The sequence below is a fragment of the Ranitomeya variabilis genome, chromosome 5 (genome assembly GCF_051348905.1).
Source record: "Ranitomeya variabilis isolate aRanVar5 chromosome 5, aRanVar5.hap1, whole genome shotgun sequence".
Classification (NCBI taxonomy): Eukaryota; Metazoa; Chordata; class Amphibia; order Anura; family Dendrobatidae; genus Ranitomeya; species Ranitomeya variabilis.
The window spans coordinates 99,680,931-99,693,607 of NC_135236.1; the positions used below are offsets into that span (position 1 = coordinate 99,680,931).

Genomic DNA, 12,677 nt, shown 5'->3' on the forward strand with positions numbered 1-12,677 from the left:
TTGGCTTCGGCTCGGAGGATTGTATAGACGTCCTTGTTGACTGCTCCTTGTTTGGTCTCGTAAGGCGATTATTATTTTTTTTAAAGATATAAAAGGAGCAAATACTCTGAAAATTGGTTTTGGTGGGCATGGGTCCGTCTGATAGGAAAATTAGATTGTGAGCTCAAAAGACTGATGACATTCTCTGTACTGCAGAATATGTAGGAACTATACAAAAATGAGAAATGGAAGAGATGAGCCAATCTGCCCAAACTCAAATTCCCTTCGGAAATTCAATTTGGATGAAAAATTCGGCTAAAATCAAATCGCTCTGAAAGAAGTCTGAAAAGGAATATAAAAAAAATAAATAAAAAATATCTTAAACCACCAGCTATCCTTTATCCTCCCCATAGGAGGACTGGTGGCAGTAGGAGACCCATCAGCTTCTCTACCTTCTCTCCTCTTACTGGGCCTCCAGCATGGCCACATGCACAATCTACGCCAATAACGAGAAGACAGATGGGAGGCCGAGGAGATATAGGGTTGAGAGAATATGTTCAGAAGTCATCGCCAAATCTGAATTTGCCATATTTGGGCTATACAGGTACCTTAATCGTGCTGAATTTACGTTTGATGATCGGTTCTGAACATATTCGTTCATTTCAACTTCCATTGACTCAAATGACGTTCGGCGAATATTCCAAAAACATAATTCACCGCCGATCGGAATCGTATTTGGAAGATTTCACTCAACTCTATAAAGAAAAATATGTGAAAAAAAAAAAAAAACTCGAAGAAAAATCAGAAACAACTTTATTGACTACAAATCTATAGATTAGAAGAAAAAAAAAGAATTACATATTAGAATATTAGAATATTAAGATGTACGTCTCCATCAGTTACAAACTAAAATGGAACAGACTCCACAAATTGGAGAGTCGCTCGAAGTTAACCAACTGGTTTTTTGATTTTCTAAAAGCCAGAGTCACCTTGTCACAATTTACATCATTTTAATAGTTCTTTCTCCAAGGCTACCCCTGACCCAAGTTCTATAACAGAGCCGCTGTGTGAAATATTATAATTGATAACCAGACATGAAAAGAACGTTGTCAAGTGCAGCCAATGTAACAGCATACAAACAAGCTGGGGGCAAAGGAGTGATGGCTTAATGATACAAAGACAAACATATCTATGAAAATAAGTGACAAGGATGTCTCAGTGTGACAGCACCACAGGGAAGGGGCCTGATGTTCCTGTAATGACATGGGGGCTCCGCAAACACGGATGATGCAAGACGAGTTACACCTCGTGTGAGGGGATGGACATGCTGCACATGTTCACACTTCTAATAAGTATATGGTTGTAAAATGTTACGTGAGGCAATGTGAACTGTGATGTATTGTGCGAAACGTGATGCGTGTTAAAGGTAATAGTGATGTGTGCAGTTTGAACATAGGGGCAGTTAGAGTTAATGTTTTGGACTAGCCCAAAGTAGAAGTGGATGAGTTGATGAGAAAGTGGCAATTTCCTGTCAGAGTGTGAGATAGGGCCAGGAGTGCACAGAAAGAGGACCAGAAAACCATTGTAAGCAGTGCGGCATTCTGGGGTGTCCCTAAAGTGAGAGGAGACCGAAGGAAAGAGATAGCAAGATCTGGAGCAGAAGTGAAAGAGATAGAGTGATCTATTGGAGATGGGTCCTGGGAGAGGACACCTAGCGGAAAGGTCAAGAGTTCATAACTCTTGAAGGTAAGGGGCCTAGACGGGACTGAACATGAGGTGGGAGTTCCAGAGTGTGAAAACTTGAAGCCAAGTCCAACCATATTGGCACACTAAGGGGAAAGAAGATGCAGAATTGCGGGACGAGTAAAGGACTCTAGACTGTAAAGTTAATCTGGCTTGTGATGAAGTATTGAGAAATATTGGCGATCGAGGAAAAGTAGAGAGTGTAAATAGGAAAGGTGAAAATGGAGAAGGAAGGAAACTCTAAAAAAGGTTTGAACTGCAAAGAGAATGTTCATAAGACACTACCTGCTATCGCTTGTATAAACTCCCTACCAAGCTGCCGTTCAGTAAAAAGATTATTTTTGAACGGTGATCTCCTTCATTGAACTGTCCAACGTCTGGTCCTGGCAAACCAGGAACATCGGTTACATGTGGCCTGCACTGGCCCTCACAGCACAAATCCACATACTGAACTAGGACCCCCCCCCACCTTCATGTAACATACAGGGGCGCAAGAGAAGAGTATGTCACCCACGGTTACCGACCGGTTACGGTTGAGCACATCGGCCGCCACAATTAGCAACCTCCTGGTGGCATATATTTGACCCTTGTGTAGAAAGAAGCGCTGCATCGTGGATTAACTTTTTCAGCAGTTCCTGGTAAGGGGCCCTGGAGAAGATGAGATCAGCAGCCCCCTGGAACTTTTGCAATTGCTACTGGTGTAAAAAAAAAGATCATGCTAAGAAAATATTAGAGCGGTTCATTAGATCATTATGAATACTGTGCCACTAATAAAATGCCTTATTTATGTAAATGGTTGCACCAACAGGGTATCAGTGCCAAACCTGATCCGGCAGCACAAAGGACATTTTTTTTTTTTTTTTTTCCAAACTGTTTTTATTAAACATTTTCAATTAAACATTTTCAACATTAGCATATCAATATGCAAACATAGGTACACGGGATTATTTCCCTCTTTCCGGTATTACAGAAGCCCATTATTAAAGACGGTAACTATTTTAGCGTTACAAAGGACATTTCTAACAACCAAAAAGAAGCGCTACCTTCTCAGCGATCACGCTCTCCGTTGTATAGATCGCCATCAGTTCTGTGTCTTCGGTATCTTGATCCACGCTGGGTGTGGCTCCTCCATTTATCACCACCTACAATGAAAGGTAAAAAACATTCATAGCATGTATGAAGCATTAGCATGGAGCAGGTTTTATATATTATTCATGTAACAAGGCATATAATATATGACAGATGAACAGTGGATTTACGGGTTTCTCTAATCTTCTGTCCTCAGGAGCACAGCGGTCGTCGTCTCTCAGCTTCCTGATTGTTAGGACAGCGGAGTGCTTTACTGAAGAATGACCGTTCGGATCAGTGGATGTTTGCAACGCTGGTCGGAACGGTGCAGCCTGCAGGAAAAACTAAAGCTGGCAGCTCCAGAGAAGCTAGTAAGCACTGCGCTCCTCGCCTAAGAGACTGACCAACTCATGAAACATTCCAGAGGTGACCGGTTACCTAGACAACATGCAGTGCGCTATACAATTATAAATAACAGATAATCAGGGTTGCAACCCCCTGTAAGTCTGGCACTACATTAAGGGGCTTTATGCAATGAAGCAAGCATTGTACAGGAAGAGCGGAGCAACTGACTGCTTCCTTCACTGGATCTTTGGGCTCCTGTGGGGGGCGATCGCAGTTACCAGTCTGCAACCCCACAGATTGAGGACACTCCATTTCCCTTCAATGATTTCTCCAGACATAATAGCTGGCAGTCTCCAGCACTCAGGATTACTACAAGCGGTGCCTGGGGAACACTTCATACTCCCACCACCATCTAATCTAATTAAATAACGCCATCTTTCCATGATTGCTAAGGATCTGACTTTAGGGACCCCGGCAGAGAACAAACCTATAGCACCATTTCAGTGCTACATCCCCTTCAGTCATCACCCGCACAATGGCTGCAGAAAGCAGTAAGAGAAAACAGCTTGCCACCATCAGTGTGGTTCCGGAGCTCGGAGAGGCGGCTTTGCTTGAAAGTAGTAATAAGCTGCATAGGAAAAGGGATCCAGCTCCACAGAAAGAATAAAAAAAATAAAAAAAAAAAAAACAACTTTTCTTTACTCGTGAATTAATTCATTTCCAATATTGAGGGTTAAAATGTCCAGTCAAAGATATAGCATAGCGTGGATATGAAGGATCGACCAGGTGACCTACACATTTCTGGTGTCATCCATCCTAAATCATGAGCCCTATACATGCTTCTGAAAGTCCAGTCTTATATATGCTATAGGAAACTGGTGAAGGTCCTTGGTTTGAAGTCTCTGCGCAGATCAAAGGGGGTTTTAACTTTTAAATGAGGTCTTTAATTCTGCTAATCAACGGTGGTCCAAGAACAGACGTCACCAAATTGATTGTCCAACTTTATATACATAGAGCGTGACGACTTAGCCTATTGTTCATGAAAGGAGAACGTCAGAGGAAACTCTACTGTCTTTGGCTCCAGAATTCAATAAATACTAGACATTGGTTGGACAACATGACTGTGACCGTACCGGAGGACACCGCCGGCTTAGCTGATCTTTGTGCACGTACTGACCAGCCGTATAAAACTTAAATCATTTTTCTCCCTTTAAATCTACTTTGAGTCGGAGCTGCCCTTTGGAAGTACAACATTTACACACAAAGCTAATATTTGCTCTGGAACCATATGAAAAGTCCTGACCGCTCCACCACATCGTGTTCTGTACTTTTAGACCCTCAGATTAGAAGGTTGGGAGGTCGTGTTGTAACGGTTAAGCAACCACTGCCCGAATGATCGCCTGATGTGCGCTCACTTCATAGACTCGACCATTCTCGCCGTATACGACAGGGTGGATTGATTTAAATCACGCCGATTTAAATCATGATTTAAATCACGATTTAAATCAAAAGATTTTTTTCTATTTAAATCGAATCGATTTAAATCATGATTTTAATCATGATTTAAATCACTGATTTAAATCAAAAGGTTTTTTTTAATATAAATCACGATTAAAATGAGAAGTGAGAGCAGTGCGCATGTGCGCCCATAGTTACACGGACGAAACTAGGGGCAACGATCTAACGCCAGGGTGAGGGGGGGGACCCCAAAGTAAGTAAAAATCTTTTTTGTTTTACTATATGGCAATAGGTAGGTGTTTAAAAGCAGCATGTCTTAATTGTATAAACTATTAATAGCCTCCACATTTTGTTCATACTGCCCCTTTAATTCCACACTTCTAGCTTGGTTTCACTTTCTTTTGGTTTAGTTTCTTTTTCCATTCAGTTGACATGCCCAAACTTGTTGGATAGTCAGCATCCTACAGAAACCTCTGGAAGAGCATGGCATTGTGAATGTTACACATATACAGCCTTTATTCTACTGAGTTAAACAACTCAGCTTTATCTCATGATGGAAGAACCTTTGGATGGTAAAATATTTTCCTCAAAAAGCAGTTTATTGAAAAAAATCCGATTTAAATCAAAAAAATCCGATTTAAATAAAAAAAATCCGATTTTTTTGATTTTTTTTAAAAAACATTGATTTTTATCCACCCTGGTATACGACCACCGACACTGGCGAAGAGGAAATCTGTCGGGAAGTTTTCATTCAGAAAAAGACTTCCGTGAACTAGAGACTAACAAAAAATGAAAAATAAAGAAAGACTCCTTTTAAAGAGTAACCATCATTTTACATTTTTATTTCTCATAAAATCAATATCTCCCATGAAAATAAGAAATGTCATCATATACATTAGAGAAAGACGATTCTCCCTCCTCCTGGACTTGATCATTCATTCTCAATATTCTTAATTCATGAGTAAAATCTGTCTTCAGTGAGTACACACCTTCCCACCATGGAGATAGGGGAGGACAGCTGATGCTCAAAGTTCTATAGAACTTGTTGTAGAATGTATCAGATTCTAGCTCCTCCTCTCTCCATGGAATTTTACAAACACCAACTGTCACCTATTTCAGTAATGGGAAAAAAAAAGCCATCTTCACGGAATACAGATTTTACCCAAGAATTGAGAGTGGAATTTGCAGGCAATCAGCTATCACACGACATTGGTAATGTCAGAAGACATTGAGATAGAGAGATATAGACTATTATATATACACACAATATTTAGCCATGTAAGCCGCATGGTGGCTCAGTGGTTAGCATCGTGTTTGTCTGGGTTTCCTCCCACACTCCAAAGACATACTGATAGGGAATCTAGATTGTGAGCCCCATCGGGGACAGTGATGAGGTCTAGACCTATCCTCTGCTTTCGACACAGTCGACCACTGCCTACTTCTACAGATTCTTTCTTCCCTTAGCATCAAAGGCCTTGCCCTGTCCTGGATTGCCTCATACCTTTCCAACCTCACATTTAGATTTTCCCACTCCCACACTACCTCCTCATCCCGCCCTCTCTCTGTTGGAGTCCCTCAAGGCTCTGTCCTAGGGCCCCTACTTTTTTCCATCTATACCCTTGGCTTAGGACAACAAAGTCCCATGGCTTCCAGTACCACCTGTATGTGGACGACACTTAGATCTACCTCTCTGGCCCAGATGTCACCTCTCTGATGTCCAGAATCCCGGCGTGTCTGTCAGCCATATCCTTCTTCAACTCTCCCTTCCTAAAACTCAATCTAAACAAAACCGAAGTCAATCTTTCCCCCATCTTGTGTATCCCCCCTACCTGATCTATCTATTACGGTAAACGGCATCACTCTCTCCCGCACCAGAAATCCGCTGCCTCGGGTAACTCTCGACTCTGGACGTGCAGCTTGAAGGACAGGGCAAACTCTTGCCACCTCTAACTCAAAAATATTGCCAGAATCTGTCCCTTCCTCAGCCCACAATCTACTAAAACTCTTGTGCATGCTCTTATCTCCCGCCTCGATTACTGCAACACCCTGCTCTGTGGCCTCCCCACTAACTCTCGCACCACTCCAGTCTGTCCTCAACTCTGCTGCCCGGCTAATCCACCTCTCCTCGCTACTCCCCTGCTTCTCCCCTCTGCAAATCCCTCCACTGGCTCCCAATTCCACAACGAATCCAGTTCAAACTACTAACACTGATCTACAAAGCCATCTACAACCTGTCCCCTTCCTATATCTCTGAACTAATCTCCCAATACCTTCCCTCACGTAATCTCCAGTCCTCCCAAGACCTCCTACTCTCCTCCACACTTATTCGTTCCTCACACAACCGCTTCCAAGATTTCTCCCGAATATCCCCCATCCTCTGGAACTCCACACCTCAACATGTCCGATTATCCACCACCCTCAGATTCTTCAGACGGAACCTGAAAACCCATTTCTTCAGGAAAGTCTACAGCCTGCAATAACCATTCTACCGCCTCACCACCACCCGAGCTGCCGCCTCACCACCACCAGAGCTGCCACATCACCAACCGCCAGAGCTGTAGCTCCCCCGACCTTCTGTCTGTTCCCCATTATCCCATAGAATGTAAGCCGACAAGGACAGGGTCCTCTCCCCTCTGTACCAGTCGGTCATTGTAATTTTGTTTCCTGTAAACGTCATCTATAACCCTGTACTTAACCCCTTTTCTCATGTACAGCACCATGGAATTAATGGTGCTATATAAATAATAATATAAAGCGCTGAAGAATGATAACGCTGTAGGTCAGGTGTCTGAGCATGTGCAGTGGGAGGTTCCTCTGCTGTGACTTGAGAAGGTGTATATACCACGTACAGTCACCCCATCTCCGGGTCACAGCAGCAGTGTTACGCTGCACATGCTCAGACACCAGACGTTTCTCCCAGGCTGACCATAGTGATTACCACTCCCTTGACAAAACATGTGTTTTTCTTATTACGGTAAAGGAATTTATTAACAATTAAGTGTTACTTCTATTCCAAGAGAGCCCCTTTAAGAAACAATAGCTGTCTGGCCCATCCATGGAATATATAAATTTACCATTTAAACGGCCGGCAGCTGCCAACAGATTAGAAGTCCCAGATTTTACAGTTCAAGTGTAACGGTCACTTCAGGAGAACTTACTGCAGTATCTGCGTCTCCTCCATAGAACTTTATAAGCACCATCTGTCCTCTCCCATCTTAGTAAGTATTTGATCAGTGGACAACTGCTTTAAAGAGGACCGGTCAAAAGGATTCTGTTGAGTAACCTACAGTGTCAGGTTGGCGCCATTATACTGATTAATGGTACCTGGGTGATTAAATCCGTCTTGTGGTTGTTGTTTAATGCTTATTTTCAGTTTTGAGTTCATAGTATGCCCATGCCCTGGGACGGTCTGTGGGGTCTTCATATGGTGCTCTGCTTACATATTCATCTGTATGGCTTATGAAAGACGTCACTGATCACTCAGTGCCCTGAGCCCTACATTACATATTGATTATTATATGTATTAAGCAAAAAATCATTCAGCAGGCAGGCGCCAGCACTGCAGCATGATCGCATCAATAATGAGCATTAAATTGTTTAATTTAGTCTTATACATGGATTCCGAAAAAAACAAAACCCTCTCAAAATGTCGCCGGCTGGGCCTGAGCAGGTGCTGCCAGCGCCATTTTGCTAGGGGCAAAAAAAAAAAAAAATTAATTAATCTCCACCAAGACCGCGTGGCCAGCGCAGTAGCGCCTACCGGATCACCGACAGATGCTACTGTGCAGGTGCGGCGAGAGGGAAAGGGACTCCTTTATTACTGCTCAGTCTTGCCTAAAAACCATTGTCGGCATTTGCGACGTTATCACCTACAAATGGCCAAGACATAACATTGAAAACTGTTGCGGCCACAGAAGTGTATTGCAAAATGGCGGCATGTGCTCAATTATATGGATTATAAAGACAGGAAGTCCATGCAACGCTCATTACAATTTCTAAAGTCTTTGTTGTACATAGCAACCAATCCTAGCAGAGCTTTCATTTTGTATTCTGCTGCTGAAAAATGAAAGCTGGGCTGTGACTGATTGCTAATGGCATTAGACAGTCTTCATAAAGCCGGCCCAATTTACAACTGTGTAATAATTAATGATGGCGCTAAAAGGAGCCGATTTAGACCACGGTCACACTATATCAGTATTTGGTCAGCATTTTACCTCAGTATTTATAAGCCAAAACCAGGAGTGGGTGATAAATACAGAAGTGGTGACGTGTTTCTATTATACTTTTCCTCTGATTGTTCCACTCCTGATTTTGGCTTACAATACTGAGGTAAAATACTGACCGAATACTGCTAGTGTGAACGTGGCCTAAGGCAGATTCACTCTCCTTGGGTGTGGTATCAGTCATGTTCCGTCTGTGGTTAACATTCACTAACATTAACTGCAGTGTGCAGACACAGCCAGACTCTCCACAGAAGGCAGAGATGGCTTATTAATTCTCTGCATTCACGAGCGCTCTGTGAACAATGCTGAACAAGTGCTTTTTACACAGGATATGAAGAGCTCTCGGCGCTTCCTCCGGGCCCAGTGGTCATGTGATCGCTGGCTGTGGGAAGAGAGCAGAAGCTGCAGGGACCCCAGAATCTCCTCTCTGCTATGCAGCCAGGAGCATGCCAATATACCAACCCCAGTTACAGGCAAAATCACCAATAAGAATGTATTAATATGATAAGAGACGGGGGTGGCAGCATTTAAGAATTTACAAGCCTCATCCCATTGACAAATAATATGTCCAAGTTATAAAATTAATATCTAAAAGATAGGGGAACGAAACACTAAGAATATATTTTTTTTTTTTATTTAATTTTTAAATACTGGGAAAAAATATAAAAGACTAAAAAAAACAAAAAAATTAAGCCATTATTTTGCTAAAAATAGAGACAAACATTTTTGTTTTTTGTATATCCGAATGAGAAAAGGTTTTAGACAGCCGTTAAAAATCGTATGTACAAGAAAGTCTGGTCAGGAAGGGGGAAAATGGCCAAATCCTGAACTGGTTATTGGCTACTTTGCTACCGTATTTTTAATGCAGAGTTCAGCAACTTGCAGCACTTTAGCTGCTGTGAAACTACAACTCCCAGCATCCCCAGAATTGCAACTTCACCATAGCTCTAGTGAGAGGTTGCTTAGCCAGCTATCCTATATCACTAGGGATATACATCATCTTTTCGGTTTGGTTGCACTGGTAAAAAAATCTGGCCAAATAAATGTAGATCCTGCATGGACGTGACGCTGTCGCTTTAAGTGAGGGATCAAAAATATTTTTACATAGTGCTAGGCAAAAAAAAAAAGAAAAAATGTGGAGTAAAGGCCTTAGGCTACAGATAAGCTAGCGCTTGGTCAATGTCACGAGATGTACGTCACCGACCAGTGACAAACCGGCTTTCCAGTGTGATGACTTGAAGTGACTCAGCAGCTTTCAGGAGAGTAAGCGCGTCGTCGTTCTGAGAAGGGGAAGAAGCTACAAGGAAACTGAACGTTCACATACAACGAAATAAAAGCCGAAGTAATCAGTCCTTGCAAGTCAGCAGTCGCATTACATCACTGCAAGGTGTATGGATTAAAAGAACACCCCCTCGTTTCATTCACTGTATCCGTCTTCTATTCATGGGGTATAAATCCAGTGCGTCACCAAGCAGAAAGGTCCGAAATGTCTTCTGATCAAGATTTCTCCAATATCACTTAAAGGGATCTTTTTAACCCCATGAACAAAATTATTTTTAAAGTTGATTTTTATAAATACATCTTGGAATAATAATAATAATTTCCACAATTGGAGATGTTTAACAAAAAAAGTTCCTGTACGGAGATAGTCTTATAAATGTGCCCCTTCTGTGTACTGTGTAATGGTCTGATCATACCACATCTCCTCGGCAGGAGATGTAAAATATTATCAAAGATACTCTTGTGACATATCTGGTGAAAGCCAGTACAGTTCTGAGTAGAATGGTGTTTATTTTGTTTCTCTATCTTTTTTCTAGCCTGAGTTATAGGGAGAAATGTAAAGGCAGGCAACACCGAAATTCGCAATTTTTCCGAACTTTGAAAATCAATAAATAAACAAAAATATGTAGAATTTTTTTTTCTTCACATTTTGCATTCTCTGACACACTATTACCAAATAACAAAATCTCAAAAGAATTAAAAATATAGTGGTAAAAATCACTGGTTCACTAGACATGGAACGACCCCGGGGGGGGGAGCCACACATACCAGGACATGACAGGGGGGAGGGCCACACATACCAGGACATGACAGGGGGGAGGGCCACACATACCAGGACATGACAGGGGGGAGGGCCACACATACCAGGACATGACAGGGGGGAGGGCCACACATACCAGGACATGACAGGGGGGAGGGCCACACATACCAGGACATGACAGGGGGGAGGGCCACACATACCAGGACATGACAGGGGGGAGGGTCACACATACCAGGACATGACAGGGGGGAGGGCCACACATACCAGGACATGACGGGGGGGAGGGCCACACATACCAGGACATGACCAGGGGGGAGGGCCACACATACCAGGACATGACCAGGGGGGAGGGCCACACATACCAGGACATGACAGGGGGGAGCCACACATACCAGGACATGACAGGGGGGAGGGCCACACATACCAGGACATGACAGGGGGGAGGGCCACACATACCAGGACATGACAGGGGGGAGCCACACATACCAGGACATGACAGGGGGGGGGAGGGCCACACATACCAGGACATGACAGGGGGGAGCCACACATACCAGGACATGACAGGGGGGAGGGCCACACATACCAGGACATGACAGGGGGGGAGGGCCACACATACCAGGACATGACAGGGGGGAGGGCCACACATACCAGGACATGACAGGGGGGAGGGCCACACATACCAGGACATGACAGGGGGGAGGGCCACACATACCAGGACATGACAGGGGGGAGCCACACATACCAGGACATGACAGGGGGGGAGGGCCACACATACCAGGACATGACAGGGGGGAGGGCCACACATACCAGGACATGACAGGGGGGAGGGCCACACATACCAGGACATGACAGGGGGGAGGGCCACACATACCAGGACATGACAGGGGGGAGGGCCACACATACCAGGACATGACAGGGGGGAGGGCCACACATACCAGGACATGACAGGGGGGAGGGCCACACATACCAGGACATGACAGGGGGGAGGGCCACACATACCAGGACATGACAGGGGGGAGGGCCACACATACCAGGACATGACAGGGGGGAGGGCCACACATACCAGGACATGACAGGGGGGGGAGGGCCACACATACCAGGACATGACAGGGGGGAGGGCCACACATACCAGGACATGACAGGGGGGAGCCACACATACCAGGACATGACAGGGGGGAGGGCCACACATACCAGGACATGACAGGGGGGAGCCACACATACCAGGACATGACAGGGGGGGAGGGCCACACATACCAGGACATGACAGGGGGGAGGGCCACACATACCAGGACATGACAGGGGGGAGGGCCACACATACCAGGACATGACAGGGGGGAGGGCCACACATACCAGGACATGACAGGGGGGAGGGCCACACATACCAGGACATGACAGGGGGGAGGGCCACACATACCAGGACATGACAGGGGGGGAGGGCCACACATACCAGGACATGACAGGGGGGAGGGCCACACATACCAGGACATGACAGGGGGGAGCCACACATACCAGGACATGACAGGGGGGAGGGCCACACATACCAGGACATGACAGGGGGGAGCCACACATACCAGGACATGACAGGGGGGAGGGCCACACATACCAGGACATGACAGGGGGGGAGGGCCACACATACCAGGACATGACAGGGGGGAGGGCCACACATACCAGGACATGACAGGGGGGAGGGCCACACATACCAGGACATGACAGGGGGGGAGGGCCACACATACCAGGACATGACAGGGGGGAGGGCCACACATACCAGGACATGACAGGGGGGAGCCACACATACCAGGACATGACAGGGGGGAGCCACA

The 12,677-nt window shown here is 44.9% G+C and overlaps 1 protein-coding gene across 2 annotated transcripts in view; it reads right to left on the minus strand.

Moving 5' to 3' along the window:
• SLC23A2 (solute carrier family 23 member 2) overlaps positions 1-12,677 on the minus strand; it is a 128,513-nt gene that overhangs the window by 57,161 nt on the left and 58,675 nt on the right. For both annotated transcript variants that reach the window (XM_077263036.1, XM_077263037.1), the window contains exon 3: positions 2,766-2,864. In XM_077263036.1, the coding sequence (XP_077119151.1) occupies positions 2,766-2,864 (99 nt within the window). The remainder of the gene's footprint in view (positions 1-2,765; positions 2,865-12,677) is intronic.